The sequence below is a fragment of the Sus scrofa genome, chromosome 8, assembly GCF_000003025.6.
Source record: "Sus scrofa isolate TJ Tabasco breed Duroc chromosome 8, Sscrofa11.1, whole genome shotgun sequence".
Taxonomy (NCBI): Eukaryota; Metazoa; Chordata; class Mammalia; order Artiodactyla; family Suidae; genus Sus; species Sus scrofa.
The window spans coordinates 50263977-50289489 of NC_010450.4; the positions used below are offsets into that span (position 1 = coordinate 50263977).

The 25513-nt window shown below is 34.3% G+C and overlaps 1 protein-coding gene across 4 annotated transcripts in view; it reads right to left on the bottom strand.

Moving 5' to 3' along the window:
- Nucleotides 296-25513, bottom strand: part of FSTL5 (follistatin like 5) — a 788662-nt gene continuing 763444 nt past the window's right edge. For all 4 annotated transcript variants that reach the window (XM_021101310.1, XM_021101309.1, XM_021101308.1 and 1 more), the window contains one exon: nucleotides 296-2833. In XM_021101310.1, coding sequence (XP_020956969.1) covers nucleotides 2131-2833 — 703 coding nt within the window. In that variant the 3' untranslated portion in view covers nucleotides 296-2130. The remainder of the gene's footprint in view (nucleotides 2834-25513) is intronic.

The window sequence follows — 25513 nt, forward strand, 5'->3', positions numbered from 1 at the left end:
TGAGTCTGCTTTCATGTTCCATTCTGACACTAATTTCTTTAATACCAAAAGAAGGATTCTAAAGAAATAGACACATTGACAGGATAAATATCTTGCTTTAAACATGGCTATGTAAGTATATAGCAAGTTCAAATTGATGTAAGAACACTGCATTGCCTTTTCTTGATTGATTTCACTTTATCTGCCCTCTACTCTACTCCATCAGTGTAGAACACCAGACTGTATTTGAAGCACTTAGGGGAAAAACCAAAACAAAAATTTGGTCATGCACATTAAAACACTGAACTCTCAAAGGTTAAAATGTAAGAGGTTTATTCTCCTTTTGTCAAGCAAAGTCTACAGACACAGCATCTACATGGTGTAAACGACCAAAGAAGGATGTATGAGATAGACTCACATTAAATAATTAGGTCACAGATACATTATGTGGTTCATGGTCACAAGGGAGAAAATTGCTAGAAAGGAAAGCAGATAAGTAGAAACCTAAGCTGATTTCTGTTCTTTATTAAATCTACCTCCCATAATGTTTCCTTAAGCTAGGAAGAAATCTATTGTATCACACAGCTCAGGATGCTATATACATATAAGATATTACACACTATAAAATTTTGGGTTTCTAAGCAGTTTTACACAATTTAAAATTGAGTAAAATTTGTATTTAATAAAAGACCTTATTGGATCACCTTCAGTAGATGGAGGTCATTTCAACAGCTCCTTAGCATTTTTAGCAACAAGAAAACCAAAATAAGTAAAATGATTCTCAAAACATGTAAGGTATTACTTTAAGCCTGGATAATTATCTCCTTATTTCAATAAGCCAACTCTCTAGTTTCAATCCACTTCTACTGGCTTTTTTTTTTTTCCCTGAAAAAGAAAAGCCATTATTTTTACTTCTATGTAGTTGCTCGAATAAGAGGATTAGTTAGGTTGCAAACTACAGCACACAGTTAGTGAGAAAGTCATTTAAGGATTATGTAGGAGTTAAACAGAAGTCATTTAGGAAAGTTATTAATGAATGAAGTCTTTTGATGGACTATATTTAAATAGCAAAGGAAATGGAGAAGTACATCTTTACTCACCACTGTGGAGCTATTCCCTAGTTCCCAATTTCTATTACCAATTCTCCTAAACCACTGACACTCACCAGTTCTCTAGTCAGTTTTTCTCCCTGTTGTTAATTTCCCCATATGTGGTTTACTCTAAGCAGACACAAATAATGCTTCTTCAGAAATGAAACTTCCTGCTGATGTAACACTGGACTACATGAAAAGAAACAAATCTATTGCACTAATAATAGACATTTGTAAGCAGTTGACATCCCACACAAACTTGCATTAAAAATATAACGCACTCTAGTGATTGAAAGCAAAATGAGTCCAGAATACATTGCAAACATTTTACCATATTTTTTTCTCCTTTCCTCCCCATTTTCCATAGCATGCTGCAGATTAGACAGTGAATGTCAAATAGAGTTTGTCACCTGTGTACAACCTAAGGCCAACTTATGCCTTCAAATGGTATTTTATTGAGGGTTAAACAAATAACTGAAGGCTGGATTTGGTACAAGAGATGTTAAATTTTCTCTTTTAATTACATGAAATTTATAGTTATGAGGGTGTTCAATATGAAGCTTTCAGCCTTCCTTTTCCTCTTGTGACATTCCCTTCAAGGCACAAAAGATTATAAACAGTGGATGGGACAGAATATTTTGAATTAAGAATTTTAAGTTTTCACAACATCTTTTACTTCTGGTTTAAGCATACCAAAAGGACAGAGATAAAAATAGATACATCACCCTCAAAATGAAATGGTGCTTAAAGTCATTTCAAATTCCCTGCAGTTGATTTATTTTTAAGTATTTAAATTTCTATTTTATCAGTGTAAAACATAACTATAGGTTTGATTCTTGTGACTGATGTAGTTTCTCATTAAATATTGTGTTAAATACTTCTAACAACCAATATTACTACTTGTGTATGTCTTTCCCAAAAAATGATTTCTATTTTATTTGGGCCAACTAAGTAACTTATGTTGATTAGGTTGTAAACTTGAAAAGTTAAGCTATAAATTTAAACAATGGATGAAGTGCAGTGTACTGGAAAGCTCTTCAGTAATTATTTAACAGCGCTCCTAGGCATCTCCAACCCAGATGACCGTATTTCCTTTCTCAACTTCCGTGATCTCACAGTTTAACTTATTGAGTCGTCCATCTAGTATGAACAGAGAGTCCTTGGAAGGGGTCATCAGGTATTGACCGAACAAGCCACTGTCCTGGATCTGTCTGTTCTTCTGGCTCCAAGGCCATTCTTCAGCCTTGAGCGGTTCCTTAAGGCTCTTGATCATCTTAACCTTCCCAGAGGCGAGCTCCGCAAAGAGCACGTCCGTTTGTGTGCTGGAGCTCCCATAGATGTTGTACTGGTGGGCTTCTGTAAAGGATGACTGAAAGGCCAGGTCAGAGATGTGCAGGTTTGTGTGAATATCAAAGGCCTCCTGTATTTCTCCTCTGATGGTGATGTACTGGACCCTCACAAGACCTTTCACGTCATTGATGCTGACAAGATAGTGCCCATCTGGAGAGACGTACGGGGTTCCCGTCACGTCACTGTTGAACCCAATGACGGAGTCAGTTACACTGTCCACCAGGAGCTGCGGTGGAGTCGCCCCAGTGCTGTCGGGTTTGCAGCCAATAAAATAGTACCCTCCCAGGTGGGTATACGCCAGCGACTGAGGAACACACTTATAGTCCTTTAGGTGGATTGTCTTGATGTATGACATGGTTTCAAGGTCAATTTTTTGTAGTGCAGCTTCATCTTTATGAAGGATAAATCCAAACCTGTAAAGAGGAAAAACAGAGTTAGGGAGCTCTAGGTGGGTCACCACCATAAGGAGATGTGCTGGGGCAGGTGGAAGGGACCACACAGTCCAGGCATTAATTGTCAGGCTGGGCAGCAATTTTTGTCCCAATCCTGTGAGAATTAATTTTACATCATGCTGCCCTCTTCCCCTCTCTAAATCATCCTCTCCTTAAAGCCAAACAATCATAACTCATGTCCTAGAAAGGAAAACAATTAAAAGTGATATATCTAGTTAATTGGAGCAACGTATTTTACTTTTACCATGGAGGGTGAAAAAGTAAACATTATTTTGCATGTCTCTAATTTTTCTGATATTAAATAAGCTTAGTTAGCTGCCAGTAAAACCAACAAGCACAAAAGCTTTGAATATATATACATGTATATATAAATCTTTCACTCACTTCTTCTATTTTTATAATCATCAAATAACTCTGAAATTCATCACTATTTAGATAATTATCCATATTTTTTCTCATTTTAATCTGCAATACATGCAGACTTTTTGAGGAAGTATAGAACTATTTGACTTCTATTTATCACATTTTAAGATCACCTTGATTAACTACCGTTATGGTTTTAACAATTATTATACATTTTAAATACAATTTAAAAATTTCATCCTTGCCATGCAAATACTGTTATAATTTTTAGTAATATATCTGCATTTTATTGGTCATTTCATATTAGACAATGATGAACTTTGGAGATTTATGGCATTTGTCTACTAAATTCAATTTAAAAATAAATATATCTTAACTGTGTCTTGGTGCCTTCTTTGATTACTTCCATACTTTTTATCCTAAATGCTAACTATAAATTAGCAGAAGCCCCTGTGACAAGGGTAAATATATATATTTTTGTGTGTGTGTTTTTTTTTTTAATTTTTTATTACTCAAATGAATTTATCACATCTGTAGTTGTATAATGATCGTAACAATCTGACTTCACAGGATTTCCATCCCACAGCCCAGGCACATCCCCCCACCCCCCAAACTGTCTCCTCCGGAGACCATAAGTTTTTCAATGTCTGCAAGTCAACATCTGTTCTGCAAGGAAGTTCAGTCTGTCCTTTTTTCAGATTCCACATGTTAGTGAAAGCATTGGATGTTGGTGTCTCATTGTATGGCTGACTTCACTTAGAATGATAGTTTCTAGGTCCATCCATGTTGCAAAAAATGTTTTTTCTTTTTTTTTTTTTTTGAGGAGGTAAACATATTTTGAATCCTTGATCTATAATGTCAGTGGTCTCCCAGCAAAAATGAGTAGGTTAAATAAGATAAAATGAGATAGAAACCACTATACACAATTATATCCAAAATGTATATTGGCCACAGACTTGTAAAGGACTTTTGTTTTTGTTAACAATATTGATTAATGAACTTTCTAATATTTCCAGAAGTTCCTTAAACATAAGACCAGAGAAATATTGTTACATTCACAGTGCTCCTAAATTAAGCTAAGATGCCTTTACTGTATTAAAACAAAGCAAAACAAAACAAACTCTACAGACAGACAGTTTCTGTCACCTGTGTAATTCATTTTCTGTATGCTCATTTTTACACAAAGTTTTATTTTTATAAAAAAGAGACCATTCCCATATGCAATACAGAAATATGGTGCATTCAGTGGTATAGATCCTTAAAATTTCAAATATAAGTACATGGAAAGCTCAAAATATAAATAAACTCAGACCTTTAATATCATGGAAAAAAATAAGATGAATGGTCTCAAAAAGTCAATCTTGTGTTGTAATTGAGGAAGGCATGGATTGCATAAGCACATTATTTTACTGAAATGGACATATAACTGTAACTGCTTCTATGTTATTGCATACATATAATTAAGAAACAGTATTATAATTTAAGGTGTATTTGAACATTTGTGAAAGGACTATTTGTTGTCACTGGAAAGAATACAAGTTATATGCAAAAGAAAAGATACCATAAATGGGCTACTCCTGTAAAAAGATTGCTTAAATATTTATTAAACCATTACTAAAAACAAAGAATTGGCAATATAATGGAGGTCAATATAACTCTCCTTCTTTCAGTGAGTCTAGAAATTTTCAGTGTTTAAAAATTGAAAAATTGTGAGCAATTAATGTTTAATTACAGTGTTCTGCTATATTATTATTACTTCAGTAACTATTAGTTTTTCTATATATACTTGAAGTAGAATAAAGTGATCACTTAAAAAAATAATCTTTCTAGTGTGTTTCAGAATGACATGCACCATTTCTGGCTGATTTCCTGAATCTTTCTCTTTTCTTGTATCCTTGGTAACTTGTTTGTGTCCTTTCAGTAAACAAAGCTCATGCTTTTCTATTCAGGATAAAATTTCAGTCCTGATTTCAATGGTCTGAAGAAACATTTATATTAACAATCATTCTTAAATGTTGCTATTAAAATATCTATACTTGGTGCAGATTTTAAATGCTACCTGAGCATTAAAGAATAAAAGTAAATATGCAAACTGAAAACAAGACTCATTTTATTTTTGTGTTATCAGCATCAAACATATCATAAAATCCTAAATATCACTACCCACTCATACCTGTTCATCATGTCTTAATACATAATGAACTGCAGCTGTTGTAAAGGGATGTGTTTGCATTCAGTGACATTCATTAAGAATGTGTTAAGTGTGGAGAGAATGATTGTGTCTGCTAACAGTTATGGAATTAGGAATTATTATGGAAGATGCCATTTTTTTTCCCTTCATGTACTGTACTGTACAATGTAGTCAGAGGCAAAATCAGTAGTATGAATGTTTTTATTTTTGTTTAAATTAGTGTGGTATAGTTGATTTACAATGATATGTTATTTCTGCTGCACAGCAAAGTGATTCAATTATACATATACACCCATCCACTTTTTTTCAGATTCCTTTCCCATATAGATTATGCTGAGTAGACCTCCTTGCTTTATACAGTAGGTCCTTGTTAGTTTTCTATTTTATATACAATAGTGGTTATATGTTAATGGACTAAGCCAACAAGTTTTGACATTTCAGCTCCCCTCTTAACTTGCATCTCTCCTCCCTTGGGTGATGGTTTTTGCACACCAAAGAGGGAGAATAAGACCAGCTCTAACTATTCGAACCATTTTAACTCTGATACTGAAGAATGCACTCAAGTTTTCTGTGATGCAATCCAGCCTCTTTTGGAGGTAATTAAATTTTTAAAAAATGGTTTGGTTAAAAATGCAAAAGCTCCATGTGGGATGATCAAATTGCCTCTTTTTTTGGCATCCATGGCTGCATGCTCCTTTAGGACTAGAGATCTATCTACATAAGCAGATGCACTGAGAATGCCTTCAATTTTTCACTACTGATTTATTGGGTAGGAAGTAGTGTCAAAATTTCCCCCTAGTACAGATTGATATTCTGAAGTCTCCTACTGTTCATTAGTCTGTGATTAATATTTACAAGGCACTCAAATTTCAAGCCTGCTTAGTATAATAAAATCCTACATAGCAGTAGGCCTAACATAGGATGCCTAACATTTGTCAGAATGTAAATAGGAAGTTGTAGACTATGAGAAACGAGGGAGTTCAAACTGATTCTTAAAGTCACTTCTTAGCTTAGGAATAAAGCAATGGGGAAAATGTGACCACTCAGCACAGGATTGTGTGAATCTGTTGTCAGATTTGATGAAGAGAGAGAAAGACTTTTTTCTTTTCCCAATTATTTTCTTTTTCTGAATGTTTAATCAATCTAGCTTATTATAAAGTTTACAAAAAGATTTAACGTTAGGAGTTCTTGTTGTGGCTCAGTGGATTAAGAACCCAACTAGTATCAATGGGATGTGGGTTCGATCCCCGGCTTCTCTCAGTGGGTTAAGGATCCAGTGTTGCCACAGCTGTGGTGAAGGTTGCCATTGTGGCTTGGATCTGGCATTGCTGTGGCTTTGGCATAGGCCTGTACCTGCAGCTCTGATCGCCCCCTAGCCTGGAAACTTCCATATGCTGTAGGTGCAGCCTGAAAAACAAAAAAAAAAACAACTTTGATTATAGCTTCTATGCTTTAAAATGAGGTCTTGAGATGATTCATACTACAGAGAACTTCTTGTTCTGGATAAAGTAAGGTTTTCAGTCTGGGCTGATTTTGTTTCATGATCCACTTTTTCAATATGATATATATGTGACCTTATGCAAAGTCTGGACTTCTGGGAGTGTCATTTTCCTCATCTGCAGAAAGGGGTAAAAGTACCTTACTTTGAGGATGAGAATGAATGTATCTTTATTACCAGGAAAAGTACATTCTCAACAAACTGAACTTGCCTATGCTTTATGGCTTAAGTAGCATCATTTTCTAATTAGATATCAAATATGACATTTCCTGTGGAACAACAGATTATCATAATCCATGGATGGAAAAAAAACGAATTATCAATTTTTCTGTATATCCAGTATTTCCACAATGTTAAAAATAAGTATACGTTATTAACCAAATACAGCGAGAAATATCCATTTGTGAATTCAACAGAGATCACATTGACAATAAAAATTCATATTTTTATTCTGGCTCTTTCTTGTACCAATAGGATCTATGCCCAACCCCAACCTGGACCAACCACTGAATAATTCCCATTGTTAGAAATGAGGACAGCCTAGCTCACACCCATCATCCTTAGACATGCTGCCTCAATTCTCAGAGGGGGTGTGGGGGACTGTGAGAATTCAAGCTCTGAAGAGATGATGGAATTTGAAACCCATACATGTCTTAATGATTTTCACTAAAAGTAACAGAAAATTTTGTGGCTGACTTTAGCACACAGATATCCAAGAACATGGGCAGTAGTTGCAGTCAGAGTGTATGTCACAGCAATTCAGGAGTCTTGTAAGGGAAGTGATTTGCAGAGGGGGAAAAGAATGGATATTAGAGAGAAACATAATTGAAACACGATGAAGCCTAATAGAGAGTAACTGTGTGAAGACCTCCACATTCCACAAGACTGGGCTATATTTCCTGCCTGTGAGTGATGAATGATTTCCTCTTATCTTTCACTAGACTGCCCCATATAGGTTTGGTCACATAGTCTCACATACTGGTTTTTCAGTCACTCACATCACAGCATCTGCATTATTCTGCTCCTGTTCTACTTTCAAATCCATCACTTGACATGCTACTGAATCTTATAAGTGCAGTCAATGACCTGTAGTAATTTGCCATGGTCAGTGCTGAAATACTCCAAAGCTTGGAGTGAAAGTAACACCTAAGACTTGCAAAAAATGCAATTAATTTCTCTCTTGAGTCTTAATATAGTACTGCCTCTCTCCAGCGTCCTCACAGATTCCCCCAGAACAATTCTCCTTACAGCTGGCTTCTAAATTTAATGATTAAAGATCAGTGTGCGTTCTGGAAGCTGGCAAGTGTTTATTATGCTCCCTCTCCATTCTTATAGGATATCTTTCCTCAAATTCTGTCATCTGTACCTCCCCAGACTGGAAAACCAGTCTTTCCATGTGAATCAATGGATGCACATGGGAAGAGTAAATGGAGATTGCGTGTATTTGAGCATTGAATGAGCCAGATATCATGTCCTATGAATAAAAACCACATCACTGCTATCCATATCTAAAAAAAAAAAAGAAAAAATATTCTTCAAACTTTTCTCATGTCTCAATTATAGAAATCATATTATTTGAAAAAAATCTCAAACCATAAATCCATAAATGGTTTCCATGACACAAACCATAAATCACCTGTTTTTCTAGTTGGATTTTAAGTATTTGTTTTTCCAATGGAAGGTAAGAAATGCTTAATAGATAAGAAAATAAAATTTTAACCTCATCTTGTAATTAATATGTAAACCCCACACACACTGTGCTGTTGAGATAATATCTGTCATTATTTCACAGCTAACACAAAGTTTTCATGGACACAAACCATAAATCTGATATGAGCCATCATTCACTAGTTTATGAATTCCCCTATATTCAGTTGTTTTCTATTATTCCAGACTGACACTTGTAAGGAAAGATTGAATGCTGTTCCTTCTCAAGTATCACAGGATTTAGTTTTTATCTGAACTTCACATAAATAGCTCAGCAAAACATACCTGTTCATAATCAGTGGTCACACAATGGAGAAAGGGGAAGCACAGAGAAATACAATTGACACATATAGTAAAGATTTATGACAAGAGCAAGGACAGTTTCTGAATTGTCATAATGCTTAGATGCATTTGACAAATGACAATACTTTGAAGTTTTCTGTTTTTAACACACCAGTTGAAAAGCTGAAGTGATCACAAAGATGCCCTCCTACCTGACTTTCACAAGTATATTGCAAAAATTCTGTACTAAAGATTTTAGCTACATTACCTTTCCCTACTTTCATTTTTATTTTTTTTCTTTTAAAAAAAGAAATGGAATGTATTTCTGAATACAAAATTTTCTATTTTCTTCTTTCTCTGGTATCCTATTTTTCTGTTGTATAGGGAGTTTGATTCTCCTAGGAAAAACTGAGCCATAAATACATAATTTAATGACAGTATATTCTGAATGTCTAATTGCTTGTCAGAATTAACAGTATCTGAAGGTCTGTCATTTCCAGTGAATCATCAGGGAATGCAGGAAAAAAAAAAAGGAGATTTATTAAGAATTCTCTGCATACCGCATAGACCACAGACCATATTTCAAATAGCAATGCCCTCCACCTCTTCTTGAAGAGTTTAAGAGCTTAGGGAAAAACGTGACAACTAGGCCTGAAGATGGCATTTTAGAAGTCAGTTGCTCTTCCTAACTTGTCTTTGGAAAAACAACATGATAATCTGAAAACAGAAGCCTCTCTGATCTTATCTTTTCTTCTGATTAGGATGTATTCTATGCAGGAGTTGGTAAATGGATCAGTAGTGACTAAGAGAAGTGGAGTTAGCAATTAGAAGAATGAGAAATAATTTGTGAGTATAGAGGTGGAAATAGAAAGGGGAAATGACAAAGATAAGAACAAATTAAAATATGACATAATCAAAACATTCCCAAAGTTGTCCACTGTGTACCTGCAAGATCGAAAAGGAGGTGAAAAACAGGTTTCCTGAGGATGCAGATATGATTTGGGTTCCAGAGACAATGTGACCAAATTCAGTAATGATTCGCAACCTACTATGTGCAGTATGCTGTATAAAACCTTAGGGAGGAAATAGAGAGGATATAAATGGTTCCTGTCCTTAGGGTAATCATGTCAAGCAGTGTGGTCCTTCTAATTACATACCCTGAATGAAAAGAGTATTTGAGGAAATCTGTCCTTAGGGTAATCATGTCAAGCAGTGTGGTCCTTCTAATTACATACCCTGAATGAAAAGAGTATTTGAGGAAATTCTTTAAAAAAAAAAAAAAGGATGGGTGTAGCTACAAACATGTTACAGCTATTCAATTGCATTTTTGTTATGCAAGATCTTTATTGGAGTGCTTCAGTCTGGATCCCAGAAGGAAAAGAATACATTGTAACTAGAATAAATCAAGGAGAATGTACTAAACAAAAAGTTTACAAAGAAATGTAAATTGACCACAAGGGAGAGTATAGTCATGTGCAGACAGCAACAATAAGGCTGCTGTCACAGCCTTTGGAGTGTAGGAGTGTAAGAGCTACATGGAGAAGTTTGTCTCTTGAAGAGCTAGGATCTTTCTTAAAAAAGAGCTGGTTTCCAGGAAATCAGCAGACTGGGTGCTGTGAGGTGGGCATAATACACTTTGTCCCCCCTTCTTCATGTAGTCTCCAGCCAGGCCAACCAGAAGCCATCTTCTCCAGACCCCTGAGAAAGAGCAAGGTGGAGAAAGATGAAGTATTTACAAAACAGCAGTGCAGAGGTCCTTGGCGAAAGAGTCTGTAAAACGCAAGTCTAGTGAATGGATGAAGCTGCACAGAGTGAGTGAGGATCATGATGCACATACTTAGTTTTTCTTTTTCTCTCTTTCTTCTTCTTTTTTTTCTATGGTTGCACCTTTAGCATAGGGATGCTTCCAGGCCAGGGCTAAACTGGAGCTGCAGCTTCTGCCTACAACACACCTTGCAGCAACACCAGATCCATAACCCACTGAGCCACAGAGGAAACTCCCCACAGTGAACTTGTCTTTCCTTTTTGTTTGTTTTGTTTTTTAGGGCTGCACCTGTGGCATATGGAGTTCCCACACTAGGAGTTGAATCAGAGATGCAGCTGTAGGCCTATGCCACAGCCACAGCAACACAGGATCTGAGCACCATCTTTGACTAACAACACAGTTCACAGCAGTCCAGGATCTTGAACCCACTGAGTGAAGCTGGGTATCCAACTGGTGTCCTTATAGATACTAGTTGGGTTCATTACCTCTGAGCCACAATAGGAACTCCAGCTCTTCTAACTGAGATCATTTGACAATTGTTAAGGAAAAATGTGCGACTTTGGAAATTGAGAGAAGGAAAATTCTTAATTTTTTTTTTTACCTGAAATGAATGCTTCTTTACAAAGCTTTTTCTGATGTTAATGTTGTACAAAATGTCTCTAAACTTTAATTACTAGCAAAATATTTTTAATAACAGCTATGTTTTAAATATATATGTCCCACACCCCTCCACTCCCTTCCAAATTCATATGTTGGAGCACTTATTTCCCATATGATGCTATTTGGAGGTGGGGCCTTTGGAAAAAATTAGGTTATGAGGGTGGAGCCCTCAGGAATGAGATCAGTGCCCTTATCAGAAGAGATGCAACAGAGACAATCTCTCTCTGTCTCTATCTATGTCTCTGTATCTGTCTCTTTCTCTCCCTCTCTCTCTGTGCCATGTGAGGGTACAGCATGAGGACAGCATCCTGCAAACCAAAAGAGTGCTCTCACCAGAACTTGACCATCCTGACACTTTGATTTCTGACTCCCCAGTGTTTAGACTGTGACAAATACATCTGTTGTTTAAGCCCTCAGTATTTTATTAAACAGCCCAAACTGGCTAAGACAGACATTGTTACAGAATTGGTGAGGATGCTATAAAATATGTCTAAAAGTGTGGAAGTAACTCTGGGCTGAGCATTGGGTAGAGGCTGGTATAGTTTTGAAGTGCATAAGAGAAAAAGTCAATTGCCTTGAAGGGGCTGATAAAAGCAATGCTTCTGAAGGCTCAGAAGTGAAAAAGGAGAGAAGCTTCTGTCTTCTGGGAGAATACACAGATAATCATGAACAGAATATAGAAGTGGACAGTAAAGACCATCTGGATTAGGTTTCAGATGGTAGTATTTTGTGGAAGATAGAACTTGGAAATGATGAACTTTTGAATATTCAGCTGAGGAGATTTGTAAGCAATGTATGGAAGGAGTGGCTTGGTTCCTCCTAACAATTTAGAGTGAAATGTGAGAAGGGAGATGAATTGAAGGAAGCGTCATTAAGGAAAAAAGGAGTCAGAACAGGAGTTTCCATTGTGACTCAATGGGTTAAGAACCTAATATAGTGTCCATGAGGATGTGAGTTTGATCCCTGGCCTCACTCTGTGGATTAAGGATCTGGCATTGCTGCAAGCTATGCCATAGGTCTCAGATGCGACTTGGATCTGGTGTTGCTATGGCTCTGGCTGTGGCTGGCAGCTGCATCTCTGATTTGACCCCTAGCCGGGGAACTCCCATATGCTGCAGGTGCATGCCTAAAAACAAAAAGAAAAAAAAAAGGAGTCAGAACATAAAGATTTGGGAAGTTTTCAGGGTCCATAATGCAAGGAATGAGAAGGCGTGTTCAGCAAATAACATTAAGTGTGTGGAAGGTAAATCATTTGATTAGGGAATCAGTATGGATGGAACCACAGAAGTAGTCAGTCACCATGAGGAACATGGCCAAAAAGGGATGGAAATAGGATGGCTTAAGGAAAGGTTATTGCACTTCTTGAATTTTATAGAATGAGCCCATACAGCTATTCATCTATGGACATGCTTTATTCTTTAAGACAAAGGTGATTCAGAGATAATTAGGGGTGCCTCCAAGGTTTGAAAAGACCTGAGACATGATTCAGAGCCTTGGGAGCTAGTGGCTCTGGAGAATACAGTCTTAAGCCAAAGAGTAGATCCTTAGGACTTAAGAATCTCATGGAGTATTCCATGTTCCATTTTAGATGTGATTGGGACTCATTATTCTTCTCTATTATTCCTCCCTTTTGGAATGGAATGTCTATCCTGCACCTGCCCCACGACTGCATTTTGTAAACACATCACTTGCTTGATGTCACAGGTTCATAGCTGGAACGGAATTTTGCTTCAATATGAATCAGACCTTGAACTTCACCCATATCTAAATTAGGTGATATTTAAATGAGACTGTGGGCTTTAGATGTTAGATGCTAGAATTAGTTGAGACTTTTGGAACTGTTGGGATAGAATGAATGCATTTGGCATGGGAGGAGGACATGAATTTTGAGGTGCCTGGAGTGGAATGCTATGATAGGTGTGTGCCCTCCCCCCTCAAATTAATTTATTTAAACCCTGATTCCCAGTGTGAGGGTATTTGGAAGTCAAGCCTATAGCAGGTAGCTAAGTCATGGGTGGTACCCTCATAAATGGGATTAGTGCCCTTATAGGAAGAGACATGAGAAAGATGATCTCTCTCTGCATGAGAGGCCACAGCAAGGAGGTGGTAATTTGAAAACCAGGAAGGGGGTGCTCACCAGAACGTGGCTCTATGTAGTGGATTTACCGTACTGCTTTTCAGTCATTCACAGGACTCTCTAAGTAAGAGCCACCATATTTGACTTAATATATATACTCAATGATATGTGTATTCATGTGGTTTCATTCAGCTAGTAGGTTTGTTGGTGGCTAAGTTCAGCAAAGAAGCCTAAGATGGTTGCGCTTCCTCTTTCAATGCGGCTTCCTAGCCTCAAGAATGCTACACAAGCCTTTCTCATGAGATGACTGTGGCATTGTAAGAGGGGGAGCTCTACATAGTCAAGTTTCTGCTGCCTCATGTTTTCTTTTGTGCCACTGATATTAAGAAATCATACAGCCATGCCTAGTGTCAACCTGGAGGGGAGAGAGAAGCCAAAAGCATTGATACTAGGTGATAAAATTCACTGGAGACCATTATCAGGTCAATCTACCATATAAGTAAATGGTTCAAATGTTTTCCCTGATTTGACTACTAGTACCTCATTTATTAACCAGTGTCACTTCCCACTGATTTGGAATGCCACTTGTTGGACCACGTGCACTGAAGCTATGTCTGAATGCTCTATTTATTTCATCAGCTTTTCTCTCTCTTCACACATGTTTTGCACTATTTTATTTATTTAGCCTCAGTGTATCAAATTAAGACATGTCTTTTTATCTTACATTTTAGAATCAGCTTATCTAAGTTAAAACTGTTGGTATTTTGAGGTGATTGATTAAATGTATTGATTAACTAATTGAATTTTAACATTTTTAAAAGGAATATAATGTGTATTTCTATTTATTTGATTCTTTTAAATTGCTATATAAGAAAAAGTCATCTATATGGGGATATATACATAGATATTTTATCTCTTTAGCTGTTAATGTTAACAGATTATTTTTAACACTATATCTTGGTTTTATTAGTATATATAAAGTTACTAATATATGACTATTACCTTTAGACCTCTTAACATTCTGAATATTTTATACGTTCAGAGCTGATTTTCTAGTGTTATTTATATTTAATAACATAACCTTTAAAGATGGATAACTTTACCTTCCCTTTGTAATTTCTAATCCACTTAACGTCTTCGTGTTTATCATTGACATGAATAGTAGATTCCTTTTATTTTGAATATATGAATTTCATACTGATGTTTCAGCAATACAGACAAGTACTGGTAGAATACTTCTGAAATAAAGATTTCAGAAGCAGATTTATGTAATACAGGAAATTGAAAATATAATCAATATACGCAACATATAGAATTGAGCTAATCAGCTGTTTCATATGAAAAATATGTAGGTCTTATCTGTGGCACAAAGTAATATCTAGATGAAAGAGTTTAAGTTATAAATAAAATAATAATAATATTAAAGATAAGTATTAAAAAGCAGTATTCTAATATCATTAAAATACCAAATATTTAAATATTGGTGATGAAGCCTTTTTAAGCAAGAACCCATATTTGACAATCAAAAGGTGAAGGCTGATAAAGGTGACTATACTTTAGAAATGAACAATGGTTAATGCAACCTATGAGTTGGGTAAAAATATAACCAAAAAAAGAATATCCTTTTTAACAAATTACTAAAATTGGAAAAAGTAAAGAACTAAAAAGGGAAATTAGCAAACAAGCAAAAGGCTATTCCTCAAATGAGGGGGGGAATGCATTAATGGTCTACAATGTCAAATGATTCAAAACTCTATAAATAATTAGGTGAATATAAATTAAAACCAAAAGTGAGATATTTACTTTTACCAATCTATTGATAACAATAATAAAGTATATTTAGAACCAATGCTAGCAAAGATGTGATCAAATATATTTTTGGATAATAATTTGGTATTATCTCTCAAAACAAAAATATGACTCTGCTTTAATGAAGCAATAATGTCCCAGTATCTCCCCTTAATAAATGCTCATAAATGACTACAAAAGTAGCATGCATAAGGACATTCACTGCAGCACTGGAAGGAAATTTAAAAATAATCTAGACTTCAAACAATAGAGGAATGCTTAAATAAATTGTGTACCATCTGCCAAATGAAGTCTCATGATGAAGTTATAAAAAACTACGGTATATTAGTAAAGACATGGCATATCTCCAAAACTGTTTATTTTTATCAATTATATACCATATTAAAAAGAATATTGTATTTTGATGCACTCATATGTAATTACTTCAATAAATACACTGAAAGATTACTCAACAATCTGTCTTTCCTTCTACAGACAAAATGTTACAGGTGTCGTACTTATTGCATGTATGCTTCCACATGGTTTGAGTAGTACATGGGCACATCAAAACATAAAGGATATATGCAACCTCATTATTTTTCAACTAAATAAAATTACAGCAGTGAGATGCCATTTTCATCTCATCAATTAGGAATGAGTAATATTAAAAAATGACTTACAACGTAAGTGTGAAGCAAACTTGGTTTTTCTATTTCTACTTTCTTCCTCGTAAAACTTCACAGCATGTTATTCTATGGCATACTTGTGCCAATAAAACAAGTTGCTGAACAAGTTCACTGAAACAAGTTCACTGAAACAAGTTCACTGAAATTGGTACTTGCTTATATTGCTGATAGCAGAGTCACTTTCATATAGAAAACAATTAGTAATTAGTATTGAAGATCTTTCCCATACTTATGTCCTCGTTAGCAGTAATTCAATTCCCTGTTGACTAATATGAGGAAATAATAAATATGCATGTAACTTATTTCATAAATATATTTGTAACATTTTATATATAGTAGTAAAAAATTTTAAAGTATTTGTAATTATGTAAATGGCATAGATACTTGGTATACACAATGGTATACACATAAAAATATTATAAAGCACTACTTTAGGACTAATTTTAATTAAATAAACTTATATGAAAAAGTAAAGTATTGTATAAATGGTATAATTAAATCACTTAAAATAAATGAACAAAGCCCCTACTTGCACTGAGGATAAATATGCCCAATGGTTAACTTTTGTCAATCTTTCCGATCAGATGAAATTAATTTTGGGGTTTTTTGTTTTTGTTTTTGTTTTTGAAATATGCAATCTTTGTTCAGTCAATGAGCAAAATCTACTTTTGTAATAAGGGTTAATAAATAAATATACATGTATTCATAGTGAACATATGCATATCATTGCATATATTAATATAGGTACTAATAGTAAAACAATATGTAGAAACTCTAGATTAAAAGCTCAGGTAGCTCTCTGATAATTGCTGACCATCATATTAATCTCGAAAATGCAGTTAGATAAATGTACAGGCTGTGCTTGGTGCTTCAATGAAAAGATTCATCCATGTAGACAGTCACTTTCTGAGAACTATAGACATTGTGCATTAATTCTTAAAATAAAAATTTGTATATCAAATTAAATAAAAATGTGTGTAAATACAAAGCATATTTGTACTGAGTCAACAAAGAATATGATGGAACATTAAATTCATGGTAAAAGGATATAGTAACTGTGAATAAGATTGATAACCAATGAAAAATGTTATGATGTGTACTATAAACAAAGACTTTGAGTAATACAATTAAACTAAAACTTTTCCAGGAAAAGTGCTTGAAGTGGTGGCTTTAGCTAGAGTGTACATTTCAAAATAATTCCATGGATAAGTTGAAAATAGGAAATCTTTCTCCTCTCAAGATATCATTTTACAATGTTAATTAGAGATGTTTTCAATATATTTCTTATACAGTTCTTTTTGAAAATTTGTTTTTAAATCCAACCTGGCATAAGTAAGTATATTTGCAACTGCTATACTCAAAATATCACCTTTAATGATTTCCTTAATGCTCATGTCAACAGCATTGGAATGTTTTCCATGTTTTAAATCTATTATATGCAGTTTGGTGATGGAATATCAGAATTTAAAATTGAATAATATTATTACAAATCTTTGAAAAGGCATATTTATTACAGATAGTAAACTGAAAACATGCAACATGGAATTGAGGGCAAACAAGTGTGAAGTATTTGAATGTGGGTAATTCTTCTTTTCACTTGAAAATGTAATATTCACTTCAGTAGCCTTTCCCTGGCAACTTGTTTTATTGGCACAAGTATGCCATAGAAAAACATGCTGTGAAGTTTTACGAGGAAGAAAGTAGAAATAGAAAAACCAAGTTTGCTTCACACTTATGTTGTAAGTCTGCACAAATACTATAATTTCATTGATTTTATTTCTGTTTGCACTATGGAGATTATACTAGTCAATTCACAGAATACTCTGAGAATAAATTAGTTTTGAGAATTTCTATTTTAATGATTTTTATTTTTTCCATCATAGCTGGTTTAAAGTGTTCTGTCAATTTTCTACTGTACAGCAAAGTGACTCAGTCATACATACAAATATACATTCTTTTTCTCACATTATCCTCCATCATGCTCGATTATAAGTGACTAGATATAGTTCCCAGTGCTATACAGAGGATCTCATTGCTTATCCAATAGTTTGCATCTATTAACCGCAGATTCCCAGTCCACCCCACTCCCACCCCCTCTCCCTTGGCAACCACAAATCTGGTTTCCAAGTCCATGAATTTCTTTTCTGTGGAAAGGTTTATTTGTGCCATATATTAGATTAAAAAAGAACAAAATAATGCCATTTGCAGCAACATGGATGGAACTAGAGACTCAAACTAAGTGAATTAAGTCAGAAAGAGAAAGACAAATACCATAGGAAGCTCTGTTTTAAATCATGAAATCCCTATGAGGGGCAAAGGCAACATATACATAACTAAAATGTTCATAATAATACACTGAAAAATAGTTTTTTCCTACTTTGATGGAATTTAGATAGCTGTTAGTTTTTAGAATACTTAACTAATGTCGATTTACTTAGAATTAAACTAAGACATTCTTCTTAATTTCTACATTGATTTTAATTTTCTTGTAATTATATGATTTGCTCTTAATTTTCAGTCATAGGATTTTTAAGTGATTTTTCTTCATCTTTCTTTATAAACATCAGTCATTTAAAAGTAGATAAAAAGCACAAAGAAACTTATTGGAAAGATCTGGGTATAGCCAAATATTCTGAATATAGTTTGATAGAGAAACACACAGATACAATACAGAAAACAACACGATTTATTTTAACAAAAAAACCCCAAAAAATAGCAAATTATTGGCAAAGTGATGACTATATTTTGGAAGTACTTCAAACAAAATTATTGTTTTAAATAATCTTAATTATCACTAATAATCCGAATTACTACTAATAAAAATTATCTGACTTTTAGACTGACTCCTCCCTTGAAGAATCTACATAGCTGAGCTTTAACTAAAATACTAGGTACTGAGAAATAAATTTTGGAAATAATGTCACATCACATTTTGTTGTTTTCTGAATGCGTTCTAGTATCTGTGGATTATATAACTTCTTTTACTGAGTATAAATTTGGTGATATTTGTTTCTGTAAGAGATGGACTTAGACCTCTGTTTGGTTCTATCATCCAGTTTTCTTCCTTGTATGGCTTTATGTACACAGCGCACTCTCTCTGCTGTGTTAGGTTCTTCAACTGCACATTATCTGAGAGTCTCTTCATATCAGCCACTACCTCCATTAGTGGGTTGTGATGATATAGATTCAGATCTCATTTATCCCACCCACTGTGCACAAAATCAAAAATTAAAGTCATAGTTAGCATTCCCCAGGAGTATTACTAATCAGTGAATGAAATGACAATCAAAATACTGAATCAATGAGACAATAGTCTTAAACATTTCAACGTCACAAAAATTCCTATGTTCTTAATTCTTCCTGTAGAATGTCCTGGTTTTCAAACTTCTCAGGTACTAGATTTTCTTGCTATTTTCACAAGACTAACATGGAGTTTATTATTATATGAAAAACAAATTTTAAAAATTAATACACTGAGCAAGTTTTTAAGAATTTAAGTAACTATTAATTTTTGCAAAAGTTATGATCTAGTTTATTAATACTGCAATGTATCAAAAGTGGGCTATTTTCTAGTACTTCCTTCCTGGCCTAATTTTAGACATTTTTGTTTTTATGCTGCTAATGATCTATGTTTGAGAATAGAATCCCTTGATCTTCTTTTATCTTCATGAGAAAAAAAGAAATCATAATTTACAGTAAAGAATTATGTATATATCTATTTTGGCAATATTGATATGTATAATTTATATTTAATACAAAATATTTCCCATTTCTAACTATTGGAAAATTATATGCCAAAGATATAGTTAAAACAAAAGCACATCACTAGATATTCCACTCTTAAAAAAAAACAACAACCAAAAAAACCCTACAGGCTTCACTAACTTGTGACAGCCAAAATGATGTAGCAGAGAACTTCAAGGGTTCAATCCTCCACATAGATGGAGTAAGGTTGCCTGAGTAAACATTTTAGGACCCTGAAAAATACTCAAATTTGAGAGCAGCCAACAATATAGCAAATCAATAAAAACACAAATAAAGAAGATTTCTGTGAAATTTTAATTGAGCCTGGCCTTGAAACAACCCTTTTCCCTGAGCAGTGGCAGTCTTAAAAATGACCACCCACATTTTAGTGTGGGTACCTGATTCTAGAGGGATCAGAATGAACCTTGTTCTCAAGGGGTCTTGTTTGCATGCTTTGGGTGGTCTTAGGGTCCCTGAAGAACCAATGTAAGGAGTTTATTTTTGCTTTTTTAGTTCAAAACTCTCTTAGTAAGGAAAAAACACTAATCAGAGGGAGTAACTGGCAGATATTTGAAGGAAAATTGACAAGCTTCTGAACCTTGTTTCAAAATATTACAATTAGGCTAAACAACAGACACATAAGTTTAAGAGGAAATGCTGGGGAAAGGATTACTTTTGGAAGTAACAGTTTTGAAAGTTCCCACATAATCCAAGACTCAAAAAAGCATACATGTGCCCAGGACAGAACACATGAGAAAAGACCAAAGAAAATCTTGAATTTTGACTCTCACTGATCCTTAGACTCAAGGTGAGCAAATAAGGAAGGTTAAGATACAATTGTTAATTGACTGGCTAAGTGCTGAAAAAGTGCCCCAAAATCACAGGACCAATGCAAGGACCAGGAAGAATTTTCCTTCCTCCCTTCCTTCTTTTCTTCTTTCCTTCATTCCATCCTTCCTTCTTTCCTTCCCTCCCTCTATCCCTCCTTTCTTTCATTCATTCTTTCTTTTCTTTTCTCTAGACATTTATAAAACTTTTGACAAACCATACACTGCTAAATAAAGATATATTTTGGAGACAGTTTGTAACAAAGAATACAAATTTTAGAAAGTGTTTTGGAAAAGTCTTTTAAAAAAATATTGCCTAGTAAAGCAATAAGAATAAACCATAAGGAAGGGAAATAATTTGATTTCTAGTGTTTCTACATTATAATAAGAAGGTAAGCTTGAAATAAAAAAGTGATAAGGCATAGAAAGAAATATGAAAGTATGAGCCATTCACAGGTAAAAGAAAAAATGAACAGAAATGTAAGAAGACACGCTTGATAAGTACTTTGATTCAGTTGTCTTATTTTGTACAGACCTGAGAAAAAACACAGGCAATAATAAAGGAAACCATAGAATGACATATGAACAAATATAGAATATTAGTAAAGAGAAACTATTACAAAGAAGTAAAACAAAAATTCTAGTTAAATATTTATTTTCTTTTTTGTCTTTCAGGGCCACACCAATGGCATATAGAGGTTCCCAGGCTAGGGGTCCATTCGGAGCTATAGCCACTAGCATATACCAGAGCCACAGCAATGTGGGATCTGAGCTGTGTCTGCTAACTACACCACAGCTCACAGCAATGTCAGATCCTTAACCCACTGAGTGAGGCCAGGGATCGAACCCACGTCCTCAAGGATGCTAGTTGGGTTCATTAACAGCTGAGGAAGAAATAGTTCTAAAATAACAATTGGAGACTCAAATACTCCACTTTCAATACCAGATTAAGCAATGAGATCCTGCTGTATAGCACTGGGAACTATATCTAGTCACTTATGATGGAGCATGATGGAGGATAATGTCAGAAAAAGCATGTATACATGTATGTGTGACTGGGTCACTTTGCTGTACAGTAGAAAATTGACAGAACAATGTAAAACAACTATAATGGGAAAAAAAAAGTTAAAAATCATTAAAAAAGACCACAATCAGACAGATTTTCAATAAGAAAATGGAAGACTTGAACAACACTAGACCTGAAGACTGTGTTTAGAAAACCCCACCCACAAAACAGCAGAATTCACATTCTTGTTAAAAATACATGGGAATTTCTCCATGGCAGTCTATATGTTAAACCACAAAACAGGTCCTAATAAATTTTTAAAAACTAAAATCATATGAATTATCTTTCCAGCAACTGTGGAGTAGAACTAGAAACCAATAACAAAAAGAAAATTGGAAGATCACAATACATGGAAATTAAGCAACACATTCTAGAGAACTAATGAGTCAAAAAGAAATTAAAAGGGATGTTAGGAATTATTTTCAGACAGATGAAAATAAAAGCCTAACAAACCCAAATACATTGCATTAAAAAGAGCATTTAAAGGTCATTAATAGTTATAAAACCTACATTAAAAAAGAAGAAATTCCTCACAATAACAAACTTTGCACCTCAAAGAACTAGACCTTAGAGAAAAAGATCAAACTTATCTTAAAAACCAACAAAAGTTAATAACAGATTAGAGTGAACACAAATAAGATTAAAAAAATCAAAAAAACAGAATCAATAAAAATAAAAGTTAGTTCTTTGAAACGTGGAACAAAAGTGACCAATTTTTAAGTAAACTGACTATTAAAAAGAAAAGAAAAACCATATTCTAAGTCTGCAGTGAAAGTGGAAATGTTACTACTGACCTTATGAATCTAAAAAGGATAACTCACCAGGAAAAAAATAAAATTTTTAAAGAGAAATATAATAAGTAAAGGGATTGAATTTGTAATTTAAAACCTCCCAAGAAAGAAAAGTCCAGGTGCCAATGGCTTCTTTGGTAAATTCTACTAAACATTTAAAGAAAATTATCACCGATGTTTCTATCGTTCTTCCAGAAAACAGAGGAACCAATACTTCCTAATGCATATTTAAAAGGCCATCATTGCATGAATACCAGGGTCGATATTAAGAGGAAAATAAATTACAGGACAAAATCTTTTTTTTTTTTTTCATCTTTTTAGGGCCGCACCTATGGCATATGGAGGTTCCCAGGCTAGAGGTCACATTTGAGCTGTAGCCGCTGGCCTACACCACAGCCACAGCAACACCAGATCCGTGCTGTGTCTGTGACCTACACTTCAGTTCACGGCAATGTTGGATCCTTAATCCACTGAGCAAGGCCAGGGATGGAACCTGCGTCTTCATGAATCCTAGTCAGATTTGTTTCCGCTGAGCCACTATGGGAATTCCCCAAAATCATTTTTGAGTACAGATAGAAAAATCCTCAGTCAAAAACTGTCAAAGCAAACCCAGAAGCATATTAGAAGGATTATGTACAATGAGCAAATGGGATTGATTACATGAATAAAAGGGTTGTTCAATATAGTCTGATTTGACATAAAAAAATCAATATACTATTTTATATTAATAGAATAAAGGAGGTTATGGTCATCAAAATTGAGGCAGAAAATCATTTCACACAATCCAGTACCCTTTCATGATAAAAACATTCAGCCAACTAGGAAGAGGAAGGAATATTCTTAATATTATAAAGGATACTGTGAAAAATCTGTAGCTAACATTACACTCACTGTCACTGAAAACCTTCCCTCTTAGATCAGGAACAAGACAAGGATGCCTACCTGTGTCATTTTTATTCAACATTAATTTAGAATTTCTAACCAGAGCAATCAGGCATTAAGAAAATAAAATAAAAGGCTCCCAGGCTAGATGGGAAGAAGTAAAACTATCTTAATTCAAAGATGACCTGATATTATACAGAAGAAATCCTAAAGAAAGCAAACAAACACACATACACACAGCAGTGACAATGCTGAGTCCTTAACAGCTATGTCACCAGGAAGCTACAAACCTTTATATTTTCTATAGGAAGACAACCTAGACGGTTGTCTAAAATTCATTAGTAAAACTCATTAAAAAAGGAAGGGAAAAATGTTATAGGTAGGGAAGCAACGAAAGCTGGAAAAAAACTTAAAAAAGAAATACAAGTGGAGAATTACAACAATACACCAATAATTCAGCAAAATTACTGACTGAAAATTTTTTTTTGTTTTACATTTAAAAAATTAACAGGCTTATTTTCTTCCTTTCAATATTGATATGAATTCTACTGGAGCAAGCATATTCCAATCCAGTTTCCTAACTATCGTTTGTATATTAAAAAGCTGTGTTTTGGAGTAAAGTGGATTTGAATACTAGTCTCCTACATACTCATTTGTGAGATCTTGAACAAGTTATTTTAGCTGAGCTTTGGTTCTTTTCTTTGTTGCATATTCTAATCATCCATAACCAGTGAGGATTAGAGAAATACATGCATGAGGTCTGATCTAATGTAGGTGCTTAGTTAAATTACAGCTATTATCATTAATGATAATTGCAAGAAGAAAATATATTAAAATTACAAATAGCAAATATCAGTCACCAGTTTATTCTTTTCAAGAATTCAGATCATTTCCCTTAAAAAGAAAGATATACACATTCAGCATATATGATTTTTTCCCCTCAGCAGATTTTCTCATCTATTCTCTTTTTTTGAGGTTCACTTAGCTATTTTGGCTTTAAATTCACTCATTTTTTACCTATTCAAAAAGATGCATGTTGCCTTATAAGGGCTAAATAGCTAGCATTTCAGAGAACTGGCTAATAATTTGCTTCGATGTTGTTCTTTAATTTAATGTCTACACTGGGTGGGTGAGTGATGGATGGCCCGCACAGACCATTTCTTTATTCAAAGAACTTAACACTCAGATATTTAGAAATGCCATCTGGAAAAGTTTGTCTGCCTAGCACATTCAAGTATATGAGCTTATGTTTACTTGAAGATTGATTCTATGTCTTTATTTATTGGTGAGCTTTTCTATGCCAATCCTTCAGCATCAAAGTGTGGAATAACTATTTTGCTTAAAATCCAATAGTCTAATGCAATACATAATTGTATTATTATTCTTCTGAGAGGAAAAAAAAGATTCATCTGAAAGCAAAATCATTAAATGCCGCTCATTTCTTCTGATGGCTATGAAAGATTAATTGTATCGTTAGGTTGCCATAGCTAATTAGAATAAACAACAATTTAGTTTGAAGACTTGACAGGACCAGTAACCTTTCATTTAACTCATTTAATTTCTTTGTGCCATTAACAATGCTTATATTGTCATAATACATGTCTCACAAACTTTTCCAGTTTTTGTTTGTTTCTACTGATGATTTTATACCCACATTATCTGGTCATTTCATTTTGCATAGGATCGAAATCATTAGATGTTCCCTAACTGTGGCATATTTTTAGTTACTTAAAAAGTGAGGGTTCACCAGCCCTTTCTTTTGAATTAATTTCTGTAAATTTATGTTTTATGAAATCATACTCAATATTGGTGCCCTTTCCAAACTAAGTTATCCATTTCTTAAAAAAACCTCATGCTTACTTTTTTTTCCCCTTTTTTGGATACAGTTGAGGCATATGGAAGTTCTCAGGCCAGAGATGGAATCTGAGCCACAGCTGAGGCAACACATGCTCTGGGCCAGGGATCAAACCAGAGCTGACACAGAGACAAGGTGGTGGATCATTAACCCTCTGCACAGGTAAGAATTCTCACCCCATGCTTATTTTTAATACACAGTACATTATACTTTATTATATATATTATACTATAATCTCTCCCTTTGATAGCATCTTTTTTATATATTGTTAATTTAGCACACATAAATAATACTATATTAAATTTCAACAGTAACATAATTCTAGAAGCAGTATATCTAACTGATTTCTGCATCCTTGGATTCAACTGACCATGGATGGAAAACATTTTTTAAAAATCTAGAAATTTCTAAAATGCAAAAATTGAATTTTCCATGAGCTGGCAATAATTTACATAGACT